The sequence below is a fragment of the Zalophus californianus genome, chromosome 8, assembly GCF_009762305.2.
Source record: "Zalophus californianus isolate mZalCal1 chromosome 8, mZalCal1.pri.v2, whole genome shotgun sequence".
Lineage (NCBI taxonomy): Eukaryota > Metazoa > Chordata > Mammalia > Carnivora > Otariidae > Zalophus > Zalophus californianus.
The window spans coordinates 97,016,676-97,042,247 of record NC_045602.1 but is presented as its reverse complement, the minus strand read 5'-3'; the positions used below and the strand labels follow the sequence as shown (position 1 = coordinate 97,042,247).

General features: G+C 38.5%; 1 protein-coding gene and 1 pseudogene across 2 annotated transcripts in view; one reads left to right on the top strand and one right to left on the bottom strand.

The window, feature by feature from the left end:
- The window catches only part of DSTN (destrin, actin depolymerizing factor), a 37,146-nt gene extending 12,080 nt beyond the window's left edge, over positions 1 to 25,066 (top strand). For both annotated transcript variants that reach the window (XM_027623111.1, XM_027623112.2), the window contains exons 2-4: positions 18,219 to 18,526; positions 21,574 to 21,650; positions 23,827 to 25,066. In XM_027623111.1, coding sequence (XP_027478912.1) covers positions 18,219 to 18,526; positions 21,574 to 21,650; positions 23,827 to 23,936 — 495 coding nt within the window. In that variant the 3' untranslated portion in view covers positions 23,937 to 25,066. The remainder of the gene's footprint in view (positions 1 to 18,218; positions 18,527 to 21,573; positions 21,651 to 23,826) is intronic.
- On the bottom strand, positions 487 to 643 carry LOC118357272 (annotated as a pseudogene).
- Positions 25,067 to 25,572: the final 506 nt, after the last annotated feature.

The window sequence follows — 25,572 nt, the reverse complement described above, 5'->3', positions numbered from 1 at the left end:
TAAATGGGTAAAATTCTCTGTCATATTAAATATATCTATAAAAACTTTAAAGTTTTTAATGGTATCATGCATTTACAGTGATTGGATTAAATCATCCCCCTGTTAAATTTTAAAGCCATGATTGTAACTAATGCCCTTTTTCTTTTTTTTTCCCCCCAAACAAAAAGTATCACATATTTATTACTAAACCAATCTACTGGGGCGGAAGCATAGTAACAGAAAAATCATTTCCCTGATAAAACATGCCCATTGTTGGGCATCTGGGTGGCTCAGTGGGTTAAGTGTCTACCTTTGGCTCAGGTCATGAGCCCATCCTGGGATCGAGTCTTGGCTCGTGCTCTCTTCTCTCACTCCCATTCTGTCTCAAATAAGTAAAATCTTCAAAAAAATGCCTACTGCTCAGATAGTGATGTTTACAGAGTGATAGGATATGAGCATGTGACTTTCACGCAGCATAAATATGTGTGCCATCTCATGTGCAGTCTCTTATAGACCCAGCTTGGTTCTTCACCAGTGCTTCCTTTTGGAGTTGTCCCTGACTTTATTACCAGTTTTCATCTGAATCCACTGGGGAATGGGTCCAATTCTGCTTTTGTTTCTTGGCCAGGAATTGCTTGATCTTGAAAGTCTTGTGAGAAGACATTGTGTGGAACAGTCAACCACACATACCACCATGGTGGAGAAAAGGAGGATGCTCTGTCATCTTTGTGCATAAATCTTTGCCTGCATTATTCTTCAAAATACAGTTCTAGTTATGCAGTTACTGAGTCGAAAAGTTTGTGTATGTGTATATATATTTCTAAGTTAAAAAATAATCTCGTGGAAAACTTGGAAAATACAGAAGACTAGAGAGAAGATAAAAATCACTTATATTCTCACTGTTAGAGATAAAATTCCTTTCCTTTTCTCTATACTGTTTTACATAGTTGAGAAACACTGTACATAAAACTTGATATTTACTTTCTTTTTTCACTTCAAGTAATGTTTCCTCCATGTCTTTAGAAACTTCCCATAAGCATGATTTTGATAGCTGCATCGGAAACTCTTGTGGATATACTATTCTTTGCAATTTTCCTGTTTTTGTTTATTTGGACTGTCTGATTTTTGATACTATGCAGATTATCCCCGCAGAATAAATTCCTTGAAGTGGGCTTACTGGGTTAAAGTGTCCAAAGGGTTTGGGTTATTTTGAGGTTCTTAATGTAAATGACCACTTTGATTTCTGAAAGGTATGAGTGAGTAAAACAGTTGCCAATGGTAGAAGACAAATCTGGAAAAGTAGGTTGGTTCAGATAATAAAGGGCCTTCTATGCTCTGTTAATGAATATGGACTTTATCTTGAGGTACTTTGGAATTGGTGAATATTTTTAACCTTGGGAGTGATAGGAGATGTGAAGAGTAGATGAGAAGGAGTAGATTTGAAATACACATTTAAGGAGGAGTTGATAGGACTTAGAAATTGCATGTGACCATGGAACAGAAGTAGGTTAACCAACCACATCAACTCTCTTTCCTCTCTTAGGTTCATTGACATAGCAGCTAATTATCCAGAGAGAAGCCAAATTGTTAAACCAGAGAGAAATCTTTTGCCTTTAGCTTAAATGATCTTTCTCAAAGGGGAGTAGAATATTTTTTATGTTGTTGTTGAAGTAAAGACTAGAAGTAATATATAATTTTTTCTATTCATGATAATTTACATGAAGTAAAATTTACCATGTTTAGTGTAAGTTCTGCAATTTTTGCAGAGGTATACAGTTGTGTAACTACCGTTACAATCAAAATATTAGAATAGTTCCTTTACTCCAAAAAATTTCCTCATGTTAATCCTTTCCATCCCTACCAACCACTGATCTGTTTTTTGTCCCTATAATTTCACCTTTACAAGAATATCATATAAATGGAATTATCTAATCAGACACTTTCCGGTTTCTTTTCACTTAGCATAAAGCATTTATGCCTCAGCATTTTGTTCCTTTTTATTTTGATTAGTATTCCATTCCTCATTTGAGGAATAGAGTCCTTTTTAATGGTTTCCTGTGAAGGATGAGACAGAATACTGTAGAGATCTTTTTTCCTTTCCTGTATCGATAAATGCTTGAAACAGTCGTTCTCTCCACCTTGGTATAACTACTGATAGATACATATTATTACATAGTGCCCTGGGGCACCTGGGTGCCTCAGTTGGTTGAGCATCTGACGCTGGATCTCAGCTTGGGTCATGATCTCTCGGGGTTTGGGATTTTGGACCCCGTGTTGGGCTCTCTGCTGGGAGTGGAGCCTACTTAAAGAAAAAAAAAATAGTGCCCTTGTATTTTCAATTGTGGAATCAAACAGCTATTTAACAGGGGTGTAGATTGCACAACTTTTGAAATGCATCAATATATTTTATGGGATATTGGTTTCTTAAACGTTATACTCTTTGCATCCTTATTATTGTATACATTAAGGTCTCTTCTCCATTTATTCTGAAATTAAATGATACTTATATATCAGGCACTGTTTTTCAAAAAATAATATATTTGTGACTTAAAACAATATTAAGTAGAGATCTTGTATAGCATATATCTGTTGGCCATCTGTATGCCTTTAGAGAAATGTCTATTTAGATCCTCTGCCCATTTTTAAACTGGATTGTTTGCTTTTTTGCTACTGAGTTGCATAAATTCTTCATATGTTTTGAATATTCACCCCATATCAGATATATGATTTGCCAGTATTTTCTCCGATTTGGTAGTTTGCCTTTTCATTTTGATGGTTTCCTTTGCTATGTAGAAGCATTTTTAGTTTGATGTAGTCCCCCTTGGTTTTTTTTTTTTTTTTTTTTGCTTTTGTTGCCTTTCCTTTTGGTGTTAAACTAAAAAAAAAAAAAAAAATCACCAAGACGTATGTCAAGGAGTCTACCTCCTGTTTTTTCTTCCAGTTATGGTTTCAGGTCTTACATCCAAGTTTTTAATCCATTTTGAGTTAATTTCTGTGTATGGTGTAAGACAGTGGTCCAATTTCATTCTTTTGTATGTGGCTGTCCAGTTAAAACACCATTTATTGAGAAGACTGTCCTTTCCGCATTATATATTCTTGGTTTCATTGTTGTAAATGAATTGACTAAATATGCATTGAATGGCTGTTATCAAAAAAACAAGAAACTAACAAGGGTTGGTGAGGATGTGGAGGAAAGGGAACCTTTGTGCACTGTTGGTGGGAATGTAAATTGGTGCAACTATTATTGAAAACAATACGGAGGTTCCTCAAAAAATTAAAAATGGAACTACCATATGATCAGTAACTCCACTTCTGGGTGTTTATCCAAAGGAAACAAAAACACTCAAAAAGATAAATGTGCCTCATGTTAATTGCAGCATTATTTACAATAGCCAAGGCATGGAAACAACCCAAATGTCCATGGGTGGATGATGGATAAGAAACTGTGGCGTGTGCATGTGTGCCATAAAAAGATTTTGTCATCTGCAACTGTATGGATGGGCCTTGAGGCATTATGCTATGCGAAATAAGACAGAGTAAGACAAATACCGGATGATCTCACTTATATGTAGAATCTAAAGCAAAACACCCCCTGCCGTTAACTCATAGATTCAGAGAACAGGCTGTGCTCTCCCTGTATGCTTCTGGCCGCATCACTGATATTATCATGGTTCTGGGGATGGGGTCACCTGCACTGTACCCATCTATGAAGGGTATGCCCTGCCCCATACCATCCTGCATCTGGACCTTGCCAGCTGGGACCTGACAGACTACCTCATGAAGATCCTCATGGAATAGTACAGAGAACAGACTGGTTGAATGTGGTCTAAAGGTACAAATTTCAGTTATAAATTAATAAGTCATGGGGATGTCATGTATATTCTGGTGGATATAGTTAATAATGCTGTATTATATATTTGAAAGTTGCTAAGAGAGTAAATCTTTAAAGTTCCTAAGAGAGTAAATCTTTAAAGTTCTTATAAGAAAAAACTAACTGATGATGGATGTGACCTAGACTTACTGTGGTGATCATTTCACAATATGCATAAGTATCAAATCGTTAATGCTGTACACTTGAAGTCAGTATGTTATATACTGATTTATAGCTCAAAATAGCTCTTTTGATGTTATCATTAGAACATTCTTGTTTCCCTGATATGATAGGCAGTGAGTTGTCACTTATGAAATCAAATAGTATAAAAGTTTTTCCATCTCTACAAGTTTTTTCTTGTCAGTTATGAGGAGTCTAAAAAAAAAATAGAAACGTTATATATTTATGCAAATAGTATTTCAGAGGACGAAAGTTCTATATCTTTAGGAAAAAGACCATAATAATAGCAAATCTCAACAGGACCAAAATATTCCAACAGAGATCGATAAAAATTACTTAGAAGATTTTTTTGGTTTATTTTTTCCTGAAAATAGTGAAGTTTTGAAATGGATGATTTTCCTTGGTGTAAATTGAAGAATTGTACGATAAAGGATGAGAAAAAATATCTCGAAGGCAATAGTACATGTCATAAAAATTTTATGGGATAATCGTTTTTCAAAACCTGATAAAGTAGATGATAGTTCTGAGGTTGAAATAGGGTTGAAAAAACTACTGAGTTCTTGCACTTAAGGAGCACAGTCTAGTGAGAGAGAATCACACAAACAGTAGTTAATCACAGTAGTAGATAATACTGTGATAGAAATAATTATATTCTGTGTTAGTACACAGAAGAATCACATAACAGATTAGAGGTAGTGATTGAGGGACCAACTAAGAGCTGCCTTCCCAGAGGAGGTGATGCCTGAACTGAGGCCCTGAAGGACTTAACCAGGTGAGGAGGACAGTAAAGCATCTCAAAAGAACATGGTGTATCCAGAGAATCACGAAGAGTTGTACATGGCTGGGATTAAGGGGAACGTGTTAGGAGAAGTGGGGAAAAAAGGCTGCGGAAATAGAGTCCATAAAGGGTTTGACATGGCATGGGTTTTATCCTGAAGAGAATTTGAAACTTGAAAGAAAACAGTAAAAGTGTAAGACTGTTTGCCAGTGTGCTTACTGTCCTTGGCTTGCCCCCCCCCCCCATTTTTCTGTCTAGACTTGTTCTCAACTATTCCTACCCTCCCTTTCTGACTTCCTGCTTCCCAGTTGGTGGGGGTGGGGGGGAGAATCTGTTAACAAATCTGATTAGGATTGCCTGTAAGATTGCATACAATCGGAGATGGATTATTTTTAGCAGCTGGGCATTGTATCTAATCCACTTTCACTGTTGAGATGACTTTCTTTTTTTTTTTTTTTTTTGTGATGACTTTCTGTAAGGTTTTTTTTTCCCTTCTGGTGTGGGTGTGGGTGGTGTTTCACAGACTTTAGGTTATTGAATGATTTTTTTTTCCCACTAAGGCGTAACCATAACATTGTTTTAGTGGAACTCTAAAATTAACATATAGCTAGTAGAATGCTATTTGGTCTGTATAGGCTATCTCAAGGACATTGTGCTTTGCTATGAGGTGAATGAAGGACTTATGTAATTGGAAATTGTTTTCAGGAATGAGTGTATTAAGGCAGAGAGTTAACGTGGAACATTTTCTGGATCACTGATCGCTTATGTAGTGACTTTGTGCAAATTACAGAATGATGCTTCCTCTGGTGTTGTGGCCTCAGGAGACAAGCAGATGGCACTCCTTCGGACAGGTGAAGTCCTGCAGGCACATCCCTTGGCTAGTGGAACATGAACTTCAGTTTAGCTCTATCTTGCACTCTTAAGCAAGGCACAGTCTATAAAATTATATTCGGCAGCTCCAGACATTTTGAACTTATCAAGGGATTGAGGATTTGCTGTGTGCTTGCCTGACTGATGTATAAAGGGTGGGGACAAACTATAGAACAAAGCCTATTAGCTTACCCCACAGGCCCCAGTTGTCATCACTGTAGGTTTTGATTTATGGTTGTAAGTGATAGCTGTGCCTAGAAGAATGGGAAGTGGCCGTGTAACTGCATCTTGACTGTGTTAGAGAAGACAGCTGTTTGCTCTTGCATGTCTTTGCTGTGCAACCATTCCATAATTGTGGGAAGAGATATACGTCAGATGTCAGTATGGTTTTTTAATTCGTATTTCTGGTTATCAGGGAACAGATAGAAATTACTGTTTCAAATTAAGTTTTAAGCTGTCTGGATTTCTTTTATTCACAGCCTTCCATTACTCAAAGGCTTCATTAACAATCAGCCACATTGGTAACTAGAAGGAGTGGAGAAAGCTGTAACCAGGTTTTCTGGTTCATAATAATATGAGTCTTCCTAATCACTGAGTGATACCATTGACAGGCACTGTATTTAGGTGATTTATTTGTGTTATTAGTCTTCTTGAGTTAGGATGATCATAATTCACATTTTACAGATGATGAGACTTAGGTTTAGAGAAGTTAACTAACTTGTTCATGTTATAAGATTTGAATAAGATAGATTCACTATACTTTCTCCTCTGGTTAAAAAGTCTTCTAAGATTAAAGGTTCCAAATTCTGTTTTATGAGAAAGAGAAACACAGCAAACTGGAAAAAAAAATTACGTATCTGACGTTATCAGTTTATTTAAAACATGTATTCCCAATTAATTATAAAATACATCTGGAATGGTCATTGTAATATTACATAAAATGAAGTTATCCTTATTGCTGTTATGTAAACTTTGTACTGTAAATTCATTATTTCAGTTCTTCCCCAGTATCTAGCATTTTTTTCCTCAAGAAGTAAAAGAACTTTTTGGGGGGGCACCTGGGTGGCTCAGTCAGTTGAGTGTCTGACTCTTGATTTTAGCTCAGGTCATGATCTCAGGGTCGTGAGATCAAGCCCCGCATTGGGCTCCCCACACTCAGTGTGGAGTCTGCTTTTCTCCCGCCCCCACAACCACTTCTCCTGTTCGGTCGCTCTCAAAAATAAAATCTTTTTTAAAAAAAGATTATATTTACTTATTTGTCAGATTGCGTGCACAAGCAGGGCTAGTGGTAGGCAGAGGAAGAAACAGGCTCCCTGCTGAGCAAGGAGCCTGATGAGGGGGGACTCCATCCAATGACCCTGGGATCATGACCTGAGACCCTGGGATCATGACCTGAGACAAAGGCAGACGCTTAACTGACTGAACCAACCAGGCATCCCAAAAATAACAAAAAATCTTAAAAAAAAAAAACAAAAAAACAACTTTTTTGGTATGCCATCAGTATGAATTAAAATATTTGCTTAAGTCACACCTTCTTGTCTGAATTTCTGTGACTGTTCTTCATTTTGGTTGTTTTGACTTTTCCAAATTAATACTCAGGCTGTTCCAACAAACACAATGTCTTATCTATATTTCCCTTCAAGATTGCTTCCTTGCCCCCAGAAATAGTTGACTGTAATTATTAGTAAACTAGAATTGAAATCCTGCCCTGTCACTGTATAGAATAATAACTAAGGTTCCTGATGGCACGAGTCATCCATAAAACTAAGAAATATATTATTTTTCCAAGGCAGAAAACTATATAATACGTCTTCTAAATTTGTTCACCTAAAATATCCTATTAAGAGTTAATTTTATGTGTTATTTTTATGTTAAATTATTTAAAATAGGATAGAAATTTAGTTCCTCAGTTGCATTAGCCTCATTTCATGTGCTCAACAGCCATGTGTGGTAGTGGCTACCATATTGGAAAGTGCAGATACAGAACATTTGCATCATCACAGAAAGTTCTGTTAGCCAGCATGGCTCTCTGAAACAGTGGGTCTAAGGATTTCTTAAATCATTCAGGCTTCAAGTCAGTGGTGGTGGAGAGAGTGTCTTAGCATTCATTTACTTATGGTCCCCTATTTTCCTGTTGCCAGTATGATGACTAAGCTAGAAAGTTCTGTTGTTTACCCTCTTCAGAGAATAAACTCCAGAATTCCACAGATCTGTGGCAGGGTGGAATTTAAGAAGGGATCTCGGGACTCAAGTGTCTCAGACTAATTGCACTCATTCTTCCTACTTTGAATTTCCATATTTCTTCTGTTTTTTTGTCCTTGTGGGTTTTTTTTTCCCCTTAATCCCCTTTTTGTGCTTCAGTGGAATTTTGGTAGGGAAATGGATATATGTATTCAACCCCCATCATAACATAGGACTTGTGAGGCCCTTGTCATTTCTATGTAGAAATGTGCCTTTAAGCACTTGTCACTCTTTGTTGTCTCAACATTCTTGCTCAGAAGCATCAGTTAAAGTAGCCAGAAGCCCAAATGTTTTGTAGTCTGTCATTTTTCTTTTGGCTGTTGTTCAAGGCTTGGTGTAAATAAAGGAGAATCATGAACCCATATTTAAACTCCCCATCCTTTGATTATGCTTGTCTTGGGTGTTTAAGAGTTGGGTAGGTTGAGAAAGGAACTAATGCCTGATTTCTGCCAGGTGTTTATAAATTTTAAATTATATTTGCTATGCAACATCCTACTTTCGAATATTTCAGACTCTCTTAACTTAGAAAAATATTTTTTAAAAAATTAATACTTTCCTGAGGTAGCAAATTAACTTTCATTCTTGTTTCCTCCAGTGAGGATTGTGTAAAGTATAGTTGGCAAAGTCAGCTATCCTACTTCAGTTTGTAGTATAGAAATAGATCATTTATGGTATTCTGGTTTAGGATGGACTGCTCTAAGTCATTAGTTTTTGGGGCCGGTTTAGTTGTTTACAAAAATTGAATCTGAAAAACTTGATGCTCCTTTCAAAAATTATAGCCCTTATGCTAGAATTGTTGAGAGAATTGATGTTTTAAGTGTGTTCTGTCATTTGCACTTATTAAAATACCCAGTGTTACACGTTCTCTGTAGCATTTTGTTTGTGAGTAGTATCTTTCTTTAAGGAAGTGCACACTGAGTGAATCTTGAGTATTAAGGCAGTGCCTCAGATCTATTCATTTCATCTCTGAATCGGTGTTTACCAAAGTTCTGCCAGAGGAGATTCTGGTTTGAGATCTGTTATACCTCATGAACAAGTTAAAAACTGGTAGTCAGTGAGATAAAAGAGTGAAGTAATTATTTAATGGCAACTGTTTTGACACAGAGGTGGGGTTGTAAGAGCGACTGTTATTCTCCAGTGGCCACTGGTACGGAACACACAGAAACTGAAGTTGTGGGTTGCCTATCTTTATAAGGTAATCACAGTGCTCTTGTGGCAGGCCGTTTTCTCCAAATTTTCCTGCCCAGCTGTGCAGCAGATTTTGGTGCTATGTTCAGAGTATCCTTTAATGGTTTTTATTGTTAAAACTTTGCATTTGAACATAATAACTTAAAAAAATAAGTTTAAAATCAAAACTGAATTTGATTTTCCTTTTTAAAATAAACTTGATTTCTTGCCAGCTAAGCAGTTACTATCTTAGTAATCTAACATTTTAGAGAAATACTGAAAAATAAGATTGTTGGGAGAAGACCTTTTTTATTAGGTAAAAGTACAGTGTAAAGAACAGATAATTCTTTAAATCGGTGTTACAGTCATTTTTGTTTTAAGATTTGCTATAAAATCCACTGAAATTAATACTTTCACAGGAGTGCTTAACCATCATCCTAGATGAACTGTATTCAATATAATTGGCTACTTTTATAATGATATACATTTTACTTGAAACTTCCATTTGAGAAAGGACCCATACGCTTCACCAGCGGTCCATGGCACAAGAAATGCTTTGACTTTGGGCCTGTTTTCATAAAGTGCTCTTATCACTACTGCTTTCATTATAAAAATTAAGCCTGTAGGCAGAAAGGTAAAGTAACAATGAGCTAAGATTTTACTATATTTCTTGAAATTTTAGAACTACATTTTAAAGATTTTATTTATTTCTCAGAGAGAGAGAGAGAGCGAGCACAAATGGGGGAGCAGCAGAGGCAGAGGGAGAGGAAGGAGCCCGATGCAGGACTTGATCTCAGGATACTGGGATCATGACCTGAGCCAAAGGCAGATGCTTAACGAGTTAAGCCACCCACGCGTCCCCAGAACTACATTTTAGTGATCTTCACCTGGAGCTTACTATTGGAAATGCAAAACTTTAGACTCCCCCCCAGATATTCTGAATCAGAATCTATAAAATCTGCATTTTAACAAGATTCCCAGGAGATTCCTGTGTACTATAAAGTTCAATAACTGATCTAGTGCATCCCCCTAAATAAATTAGTTGAAGGACCTAGTATATTTCAGAGGATGTTAAATGACATGCCCAGGGTAACATAGCTAGTCAAGTGGGAAAGCTTGGATGGAACTGGTGCTCTCATAATTCTGGTGCTTCAATTTCAGGTTGTCTCATTTGGGCCTCCAAGATGTTAATAAACTGTAGTTACTTAAGGATTATTTCATATTTTTCCCTCCTACTAATCTTTACCCCAGCTTTCCAATGCACCTCCCCAATCCCCTGAACCAAGGGTAAAAGAGCTCCCAGCTTGTTGAGAAGAGCTGTGCTGAGCTAGACTAGAGGAGCTAGACTAGAGGAAGGGAGGGGCCCCCAGGACAGTGTTGGGACAGGCCGGTAAGACTGGTGTTCCTGCTTTCTCTGTCTGCCCTCATGATTTTAGTTTTACTTTATAAAAATCATTATCAAGAATGTAGGGGCTAGTTGTTCAATCTTCCATATCAGTGCTGTTTCAAGGATATACTAGGTAAATGAAGGTATAACAAATTTAAGCATATTTATTTACTAGTTGAATAGTGTACAATAGTATTAAAAGTGTACACTTTACCTGATGGATTTTTCATTATTTTCATGGGCAGAATTTAGTATTATAACAAGTGGTAGAAGGACCATACTTACTTAACATCAAAGCCTCTAAACCCACCCTGTGGAAAGATGTGAGAAAGTAGGCGTTTGACGAGATCCTAAGCACTGGACTACACACTTTGCTCTGACTCCTTCCTTTCCACCTTCCCTCTCCCAGCCAGTTGTTGTTCAGTACAGTTGTTTGTACCTTTGCAGAATCAGCATCCGGCCCTCCTCTTCATACTGCTCCGACTACCCTGATGAAGGCCTTGATCACGTCTTGCCTTGCTTACTGAATTAGCCTTTTAGCTGGTCATCTTTTCTTTTAAAAAATATCCAGGGTCTACAAACTCAGCCTACCATTCGTGGCCTCTTCCACCGGAAGTCAGTCCACATTTCCATTTCCTCCTCCCTCTCCCTCCTCTCATAGTGTGTGTGCCAAATTTGCATCATCAGGAACTGTCTTCGTCCTTCTTTCAGTCCCCTTATTTTGGAGTGCTTTAAGTCAGTTACATGTGAAATCCTCCCTGAACGCCTGTATCCCCCCCACCCCAGGCTCCCCATTTAATCTCGTCTTTAAACTCCCTTCCATTGGAGTTTATCAAGGAATAATGAAACTTTATTGAAGCTTTATATATGCTATCTTTATCTTCTCCATTAGATAAACTTCCTTGGGGGTCTTGGGAAATCTTTGATTTCCTCAGAGGAATGCAGTAGAGAACAAAGCAGACACAGTCTGTCCTAAGGAATTTACAGCCTATTTGGGGAGACATTCATTAAGTAAATAATCTTAAAGAGAGAACACTGAGGGTATTTACCCAAAAAATACAAAAGCACTAATTTAAAGGAATACGTGCACCCCCATGTTTATTACAGCATTATTTACAGTGGCCAAATTATGGAAGCAGCCTAAGTGTCCATCAATAGATGAATGGATAAAGATGTGGTATATATACACAATGGAATATTATTCAGCCATAAAAAGGAAAGAAATGTTGCCAATTCCAACAACACAGAGGGAGCTAGAGAGTATAATGCTAAGTGACATAAGTCTGTCCCAGAGGGGGGATGGGCGGGGGGATGAGTGCAATAGGTGATGGGGATTAAAAGAGTACATTTATCATGATTGCTGATAATGTGTAGAATTATTGAATCACTAATTGTGTACCTGAAACTAATATAACACTGTATCTTAACTATACTGGAATTAAACTTAATAAAAAAATAAACAGAACATTGAAACTGTGGTAAGTGCTATGGGGTAGAGATTCATGGTGTCATGGAAGCATGTTATAGTGGGTTTTTTGCAGACAGCTTTTTTGCAAAGTGAGAATTAAGCTGGGATCTGAAGAGTGAATTAGGCAAAGAAGGGTAGGGAGGTGCTGTCCAGGCAGGGTGTACAGTATGAGCGAAGGTGGGAGGGAGCATGGCCAATGTAAACCACTAAGAGAAGGCCAAGGTAGTGAGATTACAGAGCTTGTGTGGTATAAGATAAAGCTGGAGAGGTGGGTAGGACTAGACTATGTTAAAGAATTATTACTGCTTTTACCATCAGATCAATGGGAATCCACTGAAGTATTTTAAGCATGGAGATTGGATTTGTGTTTCAGATCTCTGGCTGCAGTGTAGAAGATGAATCGGAGGGTGGAGGGGGTCAGCAGTGAGCATGGGCAGTCTGTCATATTTGAACAACTGTGGTAACGTATTAAGCCCCAAATCTCAGTGGCTTAACACAGAAAAGACTTCCTCCCTATCATGCAGAGTTCAGGGGAGTTGGCAGCCCTCTTCCATCAAGGTTCTCTTGTCAGGGGGAAGACAGGGCTTGATCACTTTTAAAGAGGGCTAGAAGTCCTTTGTATCACTGTGCCCACCTCTTGCTGAGCAGAACTCCGTGGCCCCAGCTGAACTTTGAACTTGCAAGGGAGCCTGGGGAATGTAGTCTTCCTCTGCGGCCACGAAGAGGAAGCAATGTGGTGTACACATATCTTGATCTCTCTCCCCTGCAGCCACTTGGGGGGGTTACTGTAAAGTTCAGATAACAGAAAGAGGTGGCTTGGGCTGGGAGAGTGGTGACAGAGATGGAGAGATCTGAATGTCTTGGAAAAAGACACAAAAAGTCAAAGAGCCAAGTGAGATGAGGGAGAAGGAACTATTGAGGATATCTTTTAGGTTTGGAGTCTGTGTAACTGGGATGGTGGTATGTACTGAAGAAAGAAGGGACTTGGCTAGAGGGGGACTTGGGACATGCTGAGCATCAGGGCTCTTTGACACATTCAGCTGGACGTGTTAGATAGGAAATTGGGTGTAAAGGCTTCGGGCTCAGAAAAGCAGAGATCTGAACAATGTACAAGTCATTTGGATTAGATGCTTGAACCTTAAGCATGGATAAAGTCTCCTAGGGAGAATGCAGGGTGCTTCCTTTCCAGCTAACTGCCATCAACATCTGTGTACTGCCAGATTGCTCTCCCGCCACCCCTCCTGACCTCAGCGGAACCTTTAGATGTCCTCAGAGCCCCTTTGCTTGTCCTTAAGTGATGCCCTTGGGAACTCCCCATAACAGCTATTCTGAATCTTTACCTAATTTGCCCTCAAACTCCTGCTCTACTTCTCCTTGTTTAAATACTTCACAGAGGAAATAGAGGTTTCCAAGTACAGTTTTTAGCAATGTGTGTTTTCCTTCCCCAAACTGTTACTCTCCCTTTTACTATTTTAGAGGAAAAAAGGGTGTAGGTTTCCTCCACTATCCAAAATTAGAGTGAGCCTGTGAAACCTTTCATAAGCCGGAATGGTGTATCAATTACCATTAATTTATGTGGAAAAAATTTTGAGCATTTCCAGACTCAAACATAACCTTTCTTAGGCTCTTTTGGTATCTTCAGGACACATCTTGGTTACAGATAAACAAAATAAATCAAGATGTAGCACAGATGCTAACAGACACAGTTTAAAGCTATGGCGGCTTGATGTGGAAATGCTGAGTATAGATCTGGGGTAGGAGTTTGGTGGGGTCATTCTCACTGCTCGGGGTATGCACTGCCTCCATACAAATGCTCAGTGCTATTTTTGCTTTTTGCCTTTTTTTTTTGTAAATGTGAAAATCTTTAGATTTCTTTTGGTCTGTGAAAACAGGTACTAATGCAGGTCTTTTTAAAAAACAAACTGGTGTAACTCAAACTTTTGAAAATTGAGGGATATTTGTATATTCTTTTCTAAGACTGATTCCCTCATCTGCACCCTGGATCTTACCAGTCTCTTTAGAGATTGTTAAGTGGTTAAGAGTATCCCCCGGAACCAAATTGCCTGAGTTCAGATCTCACTTCTGCTATAGGTTTCCATGTGACTCTGAAGTTACTTAATCTATGCCTCAGTTTCCCCATTTGTAAGATGCAAATAATAGCAGTAGCTATTTCAGAATTTTTGTGATTTAGAAGTGTCTGACAGCATTAAGTACTCGATATTAGTTTTTGTTTTGTTTTTTTTCCTTTAGTGTTTTGGTTTTCCTCTTGTTCCTTCAAACTCTTAAACTTTTAGTATGGTCAGATTTCCCCAGTTGTAAGATAATTTCTGTAAAGTTAGCACACAGTCTTCCCTTTTCCCTTTGCCGTTAACTGTCTTGTGCTTTCTGTCTTTACCTCCTCAGTTTACCCCTGTAAATCCTCAGCCCATTACCCTGGACTGCCCGATGCCTCCAATATCCTGAAATGCACAGAAACTCAGTTGCCAAACCTGGTGGTCTCTTGCAGTCATTCTCAGGCTTGGCAGTTTTTGGTGTTGATGACCATCCGCCCCCTCCCCCCAATACTCTCCCTTGGCTTCTAGGATGCCGTTTTCTCCCTTCTTACTTTTTCTTTTTAGTTTTCTGAGCATTTCTTCTTAGTCCCCTTGTTACTCTTTTGCTACTTAATGTTGGTACCTCTATGATATTGATTATAGTCCAAAGTATCGATTAGATCTGTGCTCACACTGTGCTCACATTTCCAATTGCTAACTGGTCATGTCCACCTAGATGTCTTTAAAATTGACATCATCTGGATATTTGTAATTGCCTCAGAAGTGGTCTTCCTGTTTTCAGGTGTTTGCCAATTTTTCTTTCACAGTCTTCAATGTTAATTTCCTCAAGCAGAAGTGTCTAGTATTCCTCTCATCAGAAACCTTTACAAACATCCTTTCTGGTAGAGAAAAGCTCAGACTTCTCCTTACTGAGGCTTTTAAGGTTCCTGTAAGTTATAGCTAGATTTGGCTGAGATTAGTTGCGTTATAATTGCAGAATACATATTTACTTTGTTTCCATGCTGGTACGTGATTAATATGCTTTATTTCCAGGTCAGAATTTAAAGTGTTGTTTGAAGTAATTCACTTAGGTATTGACACATACCTTCAAATGATTGGTTGGATATAAGGTCTCCAATGTTTCCTTCAGGCTTTTAAATATGGGTTGGTCAGTTGTGATTTACAGATCCACATGACTGACTAGGGAGTTGGAAGAATTGAGGTCTGTTTCTAGTATTCATTAATCTTTGTTACTTGCAACATTTTATTCTCTGTACAAAAAAGTAAAGATTCTTGCTTAACAGATGAACTGTGAAGATTAGAATACTACTACTTCTAAAGCAGTAAAATGAAGTTTAAGGAAAGTGCTTTTTAAAGTAGGAAAGTGATAAGATAGGATAGTCTTGTAGTAGTTTTCTATTCTTAATTTTCTGGATCTACTGCCTCATGAATGTTTATAAACAAAGTGGATTAGATTAGATAGGATTGAAATAGATTGATTGATTAGATGTGGACTAGATTAGATAGAATTGAGGTATGTTAGAGCTCTTTTAATAAATGAGATGATTAAATGGCCCACTTACCCCAATATTAAGTAAATGCTAGGATCTTAGTGTATTTTAACCCCCAGAATTCTTATGCGCATTTTTAAGTAACAGCTTTACTAAGCTATAATTCACATATCATAAAGTATGATTCAGTGGTTTTCAGTGTATTCAGAGTTATGCATCCATCACCACTGTCAAATCCCAGAGCATTCACACCACAAAGAAACCCCATGCCCATTAGTGGTCACTCCCCATTCCTTTTTCCCTTTAAGCTCCTAGAAACCACTGATGTACTTCCTGTCCATGGATTTGCCTATTTTGAACATTTCATAGAAATAGAATCATGCAATATGTGGCCTTTTATATCTGGCTTCTTTCGCTTAGCATGATGTTTTTCAAGGTTTATCCATGTTATAGCGTTTAACACTACCTTATTTTTTTATGGCTGAATAATACTCCATTATATGGATGGTATCGCATTTTGTTTATCCATTCAGTTGATAAACATTTTTTTCTTAAATTACTTATTTATTTGACAGAGGGAGACACAGCGAGAGAGGGAACACAAGCAGGGGGCATAGGGGTGGGAGAAGCAGGCTTCCTGCTGAGCAGGGAGCCCGAAGCGGGGCTTGATCCCAGGACCCTGGGATCATGACCTGGGCCGAAGGCGGACGCTTAATGACTGAGCCACCCAGGCGCCAGTAACATTCTTTCTTCTGCTTTTTAGCTATTATGAATCATGCTGCTCTGAACATTTGTGTACAAGTTTTTATATGGACATATGTTTTCATTTCTCTTGTGTATATACCTAGGAATGGCATTGATAGGTATTAACTCCATGTTTAGCTTTTTGAGAAACTGCCAAACTCTTTCCTGAAGCAGCCGCACCATTTCACAATTCTGTCAGCAATGTAAAAGGGTTCCAGTGTCTCAACAGCCTCACCAACATTTGGTACTGCTTTTTCTATTATAGTCATCCTAGTGGGTGTAAAGTAGTAGATCCTTGTGGTTTTGACATGCATATTTCCCTAATGTCTGATGATGTTGAGTGCTTTTTCCAAAGTGCTTACTGACCATATTTTATATCTTTTTGGGGGAAATGTCTATTCTTATGCCTTAGCCATTTTTAATTTGGGTCTTTTTTATTTTTGAGTTATAAGGGATCTTTGTTTTGGATACAAGTTCTTATTGGAAATATGATTTGCAAATATTTTCTCATATGTGGACTGTCCTTTCATCATTTTTTTAAAAAGATTATTATTTTAGAGAGAAAGGGAAGGGGGTGGGGGAGAGAGAAAATCTCACACTCCCCACTGGGGGCAGAGCATGACACAGGGCTCGATCTCACAACCCTGAGATCATGACCTGAGCTGAAACCAAGAGTTGGACACTTAACTAAACCACCCAGGTACCTGTGTCCTTTCATCTTATATGTAGTTTTATTAATCAAATTACTTGACATTAATTTTGGGTGTCAAAATTAATATTTTTTGCATTGTTTAGTATTTAAATTTATGAAGTTTATAGTTCTTGCTTTAGAAAAGCTAACATGCAAACCAAAGTAGTTAATGAGGCATCAAAAATTATGGCTTTAGTAAAGTTAATGCAAATAGAACACTCCTTAAAGAAGATGAAAAGATTAAAAACTCAGGTTGAGACCTTTTGCTGTCAGGGTCACATTTCAGAATAGCAAATGGTAAAAGGTTTATTTTTCTGGTCAGTATGATCCTAAATTAAACTATCTTCTTTCTACAGCAGTAAGTGTTTTCTTATCCTTTTTTTAAATTGAGATATAATAGACAAATAACATTGTGTAAGCTGAAGAGGTACAAGGTGTTGATGTGATACATTTATATATTGTAGTATGAGTACACTAATAACCTCCATCATGCCACATAATTATCATGTCTTTTTGTGGTTGAAACAGTTAAGATCTAGTGATCTTAATTTAAAACTTGGAGATTTTGTAAGTGAAATTTTAAAGGCATATGATTAATACATTACTAAATATTAATCACATAATTTTGAAATGTGCGTAGGACAAAAACCTTTTAATTCTTTTATTAGAGGGGCGCCTGGAGGCTAGTCAGTTAAGCAGCTGCCTTCGGCTCAGGTCATGATCCTGGGGTCCTGGGATCGAGCCCCACGTCCAGCTCCCTGCTCAGCGGAGAGCCTGCTTCTCCCTCTGCCTGCCACTCTGCCTACTTGTGCTATCTATCTGTCAAATAAATAAAATCTTAAAAAAATTCTTTTATTAGAGAAAGATATGATGGGATGGAATTTTCCCAACGCAGCCACTCTGTCCATCTGCTATGCATTATGAAAAGAATTTTGGGTATTATTAATACCCAAACGGGGGAGATGACTACTCCCAGTCAGGGCTCTGAGCAACCCCTTTATAAAAGAAAAGAATCTAGCACCTTAGGGAGCACCTTTTTCCAGGTTTTAGGGTAGGAGGGCCTGCTGTAGCTCAGTCTTCCCTAATCCTATGTAATAGTGATGAATACTTCATGTAATCTTTTTAAAGTTTAATGACTGAAACTAGCAATTGCAGCTTAGATTTTTTTCTGTTGGATGATGAGTATACCTTAAAAATTTGAAGTGTATGCTAATTTATAAGGAAAAGTTATATAGTGTTTTTATATTTGGCACAATAAAAGTTGTAAGCCTCCTTCTGACTTTTTTTCCTTGTTATAGGCTTCCGGAGTGCAAGTTGCAGATGAAGTATGTCGCATTTTTTATGACATGAAAGTTCGGAAGTGCTCCACCCCAGAAGAAATCAAGAAAAGAAAGAAGGCCGTCATTTTTTGTCTCAGTGCAGACAAAAAGTGCATCATTGTAGAAGAAGGGAAAGAGATCTTGGTTGGAGATGTTGGTGTAACCATAACCGATCCTTTCAAGCATTTTGTGGGAATGCTTCCTGAAAAAGATTGTCGCTATGCTTTGTATGATGCAAGCTTTGAAACCAAGGAATCCAGGAAAGAGGAATTGATGTTTTTTTTGTGGTAAGCATCAGAAATATCGAGCTTTTGTATGACTCAAGAGTTAATCTTACTGTTAGCACTTGGAGAAACCAGTCCCTAGGGCCAAAAGGATTTTCAGTCAAGCTATCTGCAGTCATTGTCATTTAATTTTTATTTACAAGGTTTCATAATGTCTTAGCTAGATTAATGTTTGTGGGACCAAAACTAAGTTTTAACTACTTTTTGTGTACTTGAAAGAATATGACTTTTAGTAGTTGATTTTTTTGGTGGGGGTAGGGACAGAGGCTAGATTTTATGCATTATCTGAACTCACTTATAAGCTAACGTTTCTCTAAAAATTCTTCCTAGAATCCTGAGAAGAAAGTTTACCCCACCAAAATCCTTCTCCAACACGTCTTGCCAGCAACCAGCCTTTCACTTTTTAAAACACCCATCCTTTACTTGTTCCTCTGTGGTTTGCTACTTTTTTTTTTTTTAAAGAAGAATTTATTTATTTAAAGGGTAGGGGAGAGAGTGAGTTGAGGGAGGGGCAGAGGGAGTGGGAAGGAATCTCAAGCAGACTCCTGCTGGGTGTAGGGCTTGATCTCATGAGCCCGAGATCATGACCTGAGCCAAAACCAAGAGTTGCAGGATTAACCCACTGAGCCATCCAGGCCCCCCTCTGGCTTGCTACTTTGGAAGTTGGTACTATAATTGCAACTGTAATTAGATCAGTAGGGGGTAGCCATTAGCCACTGTGGCTATTTAAATTTAAAATAATTAAATACATTTTAAAACTCATTTTCTTAGTCGAATTTCCACATTTTCACATTCTCAGCCAACACGTGACCAGTGGCACCGTATTGGGTAGCACAGACCGAACATTTCCATCACCGCAGAAAGCCCTTCTGGATAGCCTTGTTCTAAATAGTGAAAAAGTGTTATAAGGTGATTTATGTGGTCTTTTTCTGCTTAATTTAGTTATCTTGGTCTTTTCAAGTAAGTTTGAGATTAAGCTTAAGTTAAAAGTCACACATGTGTCTCTTATTTAGTTGTATTATACTACTTTCCTTGATAGGAATTCTTATGTAGTATATTCTCTAGAATATTCCAATGGAGGGGGGGTGGTTAACAGCCTTTGATTTGGGGGGGAGTGAGGGTCTTCTTGATACCTTTGCCTGAGCCAGGACAAGGCTCTTAGCTGTTTGTCACCAACAGCTTGGGATATGGAGCTAGGAAGTCAAAAGAATTCTGGTTTAAAGGAAAGTAACTCTAGATCACACCTCAGTCACATTTCAGCAAGCCTTTATTGAACTTGATTAAACCAATATGCTGTGTGGAATATAAATGTGGGGTCAGGGTGCTTGTTTGGGGGCAGCTTACTGTTCTGCAAGTCTGAGAGCCACAACAGATCTACATAAGGATAGTAGCTGATGAGACTTCAGACCAGCACATTCCTGATACGAACTTTTATTTCTGCTACATTCCAGGTATTGTGTTAGAGTCTGGGAAAACAGCTATGAGTAACATGGGTGAAGCCTCTACCCTTCTGATTGTAGATATGGCAGCTGAAGGCATAGGCTTTTAAATTAATGACTGTTTACTTCATTTGCACAATTTTTACCTGTTTTTTTCTACCTTTTTCCCTCCACTGTGAAAATAATACATCATTATTAACACTTGGAAAATAAAAGTAGAAGAAAAGGGAAATCAGTGTTAATAGAGTGTTTTGTTTTGCACTGTTGCTTTAAGAAAACGTACAGCCTTATGAGTTGCCCATAACAGGCTCTCTTTAGGGCCCAGGGAATGGCTCTTACTTAAGGTGTTTTAAAAATCTGGTTAGAGTAAAATCAGAACAGCTAATGCTTTTTTCCTGTCCCTGACCTATTTTGCATAAAGGAAGTACCCACTTAACTTTGCAGCTCAAGCAATTTCCAGACCTAAGGTGGTGGTTATGGCTCTGCCTCCCTCCTTGGAACCTCAAGTTGGGAGGAATAAGCATCTGAGAGACACAGAGACTGCTGTTCCTGCTTCCTCAGAATAAAAACTGCCCTCTGTGGGAGGAGGAGACTAGTGACTAGGTGAAGTCCACACTAGCCCTCAGTGCTAACGACTGTGGAATGGTCTGGAAATATGGCAGCTAAATGCAAGCATTAGGTGTTAAAAGTATTTACACTCCGTGTAGAAGTGTAGCAAGATAGTGTGAAGCGGAGGCAGGCCTGGGGTTTGGTGGTGTAGTGGGAAATAATTCATGGACAAGCAGTTTGAATAGGATGAGATTTTTCTGTGCGTTGTTAGTATGTTATTTTTCAATATTGCTGGTGAAGAAAGTGAAGAAACGTATGCTGTGCTTCCAGTGTTCATTCAGGAGGAGGGAGACACTAAAAGTTTTGTAAATACGAGATAATAATATTGACAGTCAAGGCATAATTATTGCTGAATTGCTGAAGAAAACATCCTTGTGACATGTTTTATTATGTTAGGCTAAGAAGGAAAGCAAGTACTCATGTGGTCAGAATTTGCTATTTGTCTATTGGAACAGACATAAACGAAGGGACTGGGGAGAGTTAAGAAGGGGACTTTGTTTTCTAAAAAATAAATTACAAATAATCTGAAGCAAAAATGCTAAAATTGCTAGCATTTCTTAATTCAGGGTGGCAAATACTTGATTTACAGATTATTCTCTGTACTTGCTGAAGGTTTTTTTCCTGACCAGAAAGAGTTGAAAACAAGATGGTGTTATTAGCCTGAACTCAAGCCTTTATTGATAAAAATGGGGAAAAAATTTTAAAACAAATTGGGTAATACAATTATCCAGTGTTGGTTTTTTTTATTATGGACCCGTTAATCTGATCTTTAATTGGTGGTTCTCTGATTTTATTCCACCTTATTCAATCTGAGCATTCTGTGTGTGCCTGTCCTTGATAGTCTCTGAGGAAGGGGGAGCTAGACAAATTGTGTGGTTGGCAAAACTCTCCCAGGAGATTCTGAGGACCCTCCCCCATCACTGATGTAAATGTTTAACACAGTGTAATTGTACTTTCTCTAAACCTTTTTTTTTTTTTCCTTTTTGGCATCTCTTTATCCAGGGCACCAGAACTAGCTCCTCTGAAAAGTAAAATGATCTATGCAAGCTCCAAGGATGCAATCAAAAAGAAATTTCAAGGTATGGATTAGTTTTACTTCCAAATATTTAGAGGTGTGATGGACCCCTGGAATGGGGGCTATATCTTTTCTGAGAAGCACCTTATTTCCTTTGGAGAACCTTGGTGACAAAGTGAGGAAAAACCTGGAAGGTTGAACCTCGCTTTCAGCACGTCTTCTGCCTTATGCCCGGCACTCTTGAACTGAACCACCTGTCTTAAAAACCTTATTCTTGGTGGTGGGGGGGCGGGGGCGGGGAATGGATGACAAAAAACAAAAACCCTTTATTCTCTGGACATTGTGTACATATTGCTTGTTTAAGATGGTTTTAAATTAGTTTGGGATGCTGAGTTTCTCACATAGCATATGGAGAGTCATTGGTTTACATTGGCCCTACTACATAATGAATTATTGCCTGTGAATGTGTTGACATAACAAAGTTGAAAAAAGGAAACATTCATACATGGGAAAGGATATTCTTTATCTCTAGCTTTACTGTGGAATGGTATGATTTTAGTTAACTGACTCATCTGTGTCCAAAGGAAAGCGCCCTTATTCCTTGAACTGACCACTTCTCTTTGCCTTGCCACGGGGTGATTGGGATCCTGCTGAGATGGCCTGACCATACTTACTGCCTCTAGCCGGGAGGAAGTGTTGGTATGATGGGAAGAGCATGGGGCAAATGCCCAGAGGACTGCACTGAGGGCTAAGCTTTAACCTAACTGCTGTGTGACCCTGGCCCAAAGCACTTAACCTCCTTGGGCTTTGATTGTCTTGCTGTAGAATGGGAGGTTTGGTCTGGATCGTGTCAATGCAGTATAACAGGTTGCCCAACTGCCTTCCTTGCCATGGCCAGCTCCAAACACCTGGGCGAGCCAGGGTCACAGGGCTTGGCCCGGTGTGGTTTTTGTTTTGTTTTACTGTGGCTGGTTTTTATATTCTTGTAGAACAGGGTTGCTCTAGCTTGTTTTACTTAGGAAAATGAAATCCTCGCTTCTTTCCTTGAAACCTATTGCTGCATCATTCAGGCCTTGTCAGATTCTGTGTGCATTTGGGTTGATGTTGGCCCCCCCTGCTTCCCAGAAGTGTGTTCACCAGTTGGTTAACTGATGTTTTAACGTGACTTCTCAGCATTCCACAGCACAACTGAAAAAGATTGACGATGGATTCCTCACCATCCTTATATGCTGTGCTGCCTTTCAGTAAAGGAAAGGGAATTGCTATAAAGACATGGCCTGGGTGATGTTAAAGATGGTCACCTTGTCACTTTTTTTCCTTCACGAAACTATCACTGGCTTTCTCCAGTCAGTACTAAGTGGTACAAAAGCTGACCTGCTATGCTTTCTGCAGCTAAGAAATGGTCTTAAAATTATGGAGAATCAGGAACAATGCAGCTGTTTGAAAGATAGCAGTTCTTTACAGAGAAGTGACTGTAATTCCCTAAGTGAGCTCATTCTGCAGTGAGGCGATGTAATTTTTCTGAGAAAGCCATCAGTAACACATTTTACATAGTTTTCATTGTGATAGAGTTCTCAAATGTGTAGTATACCACTGGAGAGCTAACTTCTCTAGAGCAAAGGAGATGCCTGTTGTAAATACTCTTATTTTTCAATATAGTTGACAAAATCAGCTGTGCAATCGAAACATTGAATTTATATTTGTACTTACGTTTTAAAAACCAAGAAAATTACTAGATCTGCTTTTTAACTTTTTATTGAAGCACAACATATCTATAGAAAAGTGTACATCATAAATTTTTGTGGAACTTACTGTTCACAAACTGAACAGAATGGTGGTTTTTTGGTTTAACAACCAGCACCACAGAAGTCCACCTCGTGCCTCTTTTAGTCACACCATTTTCTCTTAGTCCTGCCCCAGGGGAGTCAGCAGCCTGGCTTCTAGCAGCATAAACTAGCTTTGGCTGATTTTCCATTATACAAATAGAATCATCCAGACTGTATGCTTTTATGAAGTTTGGCTTCTTTTAGCGTCCTGTTTGTCAGTCATTCATTTTGATGCATGTAGTTACAGATTTATTTATTCTCCTTACTGTGTAGTATTCCATTGTTTGTATATACCACAGCTTTTCTATCCATATTAGAACTGGTCTTTTTTAAAACAGTTTCCTGTCTTAGAGAAAGAACTAGGTTACGTTACTGCTATAATCCTTAAAGAGAATTGTTGTTTTTCCTCCCTAGGCATAAAACACGAATGTCAAGCAAATGGGCCGGAAGACCTCAATCGGGCTTGTATTGCCGAAAAGCTAGGTGGATCCTTAATTGTAGCTTTTGAAGGATGCCCTGTGTAGACCATCATTCAGTGCCACAAATCGAAAGCTTCCATGTTTAATATTATCCTCTTGCTATATAAGTAAAGCAAATATGTTTAGGCCAGGGTCTCACAGAGAGGGAGCTGTCTTGTCATCTGTTAAAGTAAACTAAATATTCTATAAACGTGCAGATGGCCCTAAATAAATGTAAAATCTAAAGTTTTATTGGTGTGAAATTAAATTTATTGGCCAAATGCCTGTTTTGATGAGTTGGCTTGTAAAGGTTTTTGTTAAACTCATGATTTTTAATAATGCAATTCACCAAACAGTACAGGGGCCATATGAAGAGAATTATTGCATCTTTGTAACCTCAGCAGTTACTTTGTTTCTTTTGCTTAGAGAATTGGTCATAATCTGGTTATAATTTTGGCCCAAATTCTTTACTGTCTTTTGAGCTAAACTGCATAATGGAAAATAAATCTCCTTACCACATGTAACAGCACTAATATACTAACTACAGTAAGACTAAGTCAGGCAGTCTTTTAATTCTAGCAAATGTGTGATGGAGACTGCCTCAGAATTGTGCACACTTCTAACCAGCGCTGATCTTGCAAAGCACTATTTTGAGCATGCAGTTGGAACGCAGGAAGCAGCTCCCTGCACCTGCAGTGAGCACTCCACTTGCTAGTTGAGAGACTGTTCGGAGAGTGACCTTGCATCTTGGAAATAAAATCATGGTGTGTCCTCAGGAGAATGTACAATACATTGTAACAACTAATTATAATGCAAATTAAGGCTCCATTGTAATTACAACACTTTGTTAATGAAGATGGTAACATGGTGTATTGACAAGCTGGGGCACCTGTAACAACTGTGTCTCCAGAATTTTGTTGCTTCTGGTACAGTAAGGTGTGGAAGAACACTAAGTATATGTGTATGCTGGGGCCTGGGAGAACTTCCTAATTTCCTAGAGCAGTTTGTTGATTGTATGTGGGATGGGGAGCAGGGATAATGGATGACACCCACAGGAAGCCACTACCTGATGACACTTGGAAGTGATTGTCTTTAACATCACAGGCATAACACTTTGAACAATATAGAGATGCACACAGTTGAACTTAGAAGTAGCAGTATTGGCTTTATATAATAAAGGAAGCATTTTTAACTTACCTCTTGTGTAATTATTCACATGGGAATTGGGGATGAAGGACTTGGCCTTCCATAAATTGGATAAGGCGTGGAGGTTTGGGTATTTCAGACAATTAGAGTTAAGATCACAGTTCCTTCCTCTTATTGAATGAGGAAGTTGGCGTAAAAAAGCTGGGAATCTTTTTCTTCAAATGTGTATACCAAGCTTTTATCTCCTTACAAATTTATTTGGGGGGCAAAAAAGTTATGCTTAAATCAAAATACTTCTGCTTGTCATTCTTTCATCCTGAATTTCTGATTTCCTCTACTGCCAAGCAGTGCTTTCAGTAACAGTCTCTATTAACAGGCCTCCCAAGAAGCGTCACAGGCCACGGCTGCCTGACTCAAGAATCAGCCATGTAGGTAGAGTCAGGTGTTTGGTCAAGGAGTTTTTTTCTGTGGTGTCAGCTTGTGGCATGTGGCACTTCTTGTAGAACCAGCACTCCCTGCTGGTGTGTGTGCATTTGCATGTGGGGGGGGTGAAGAG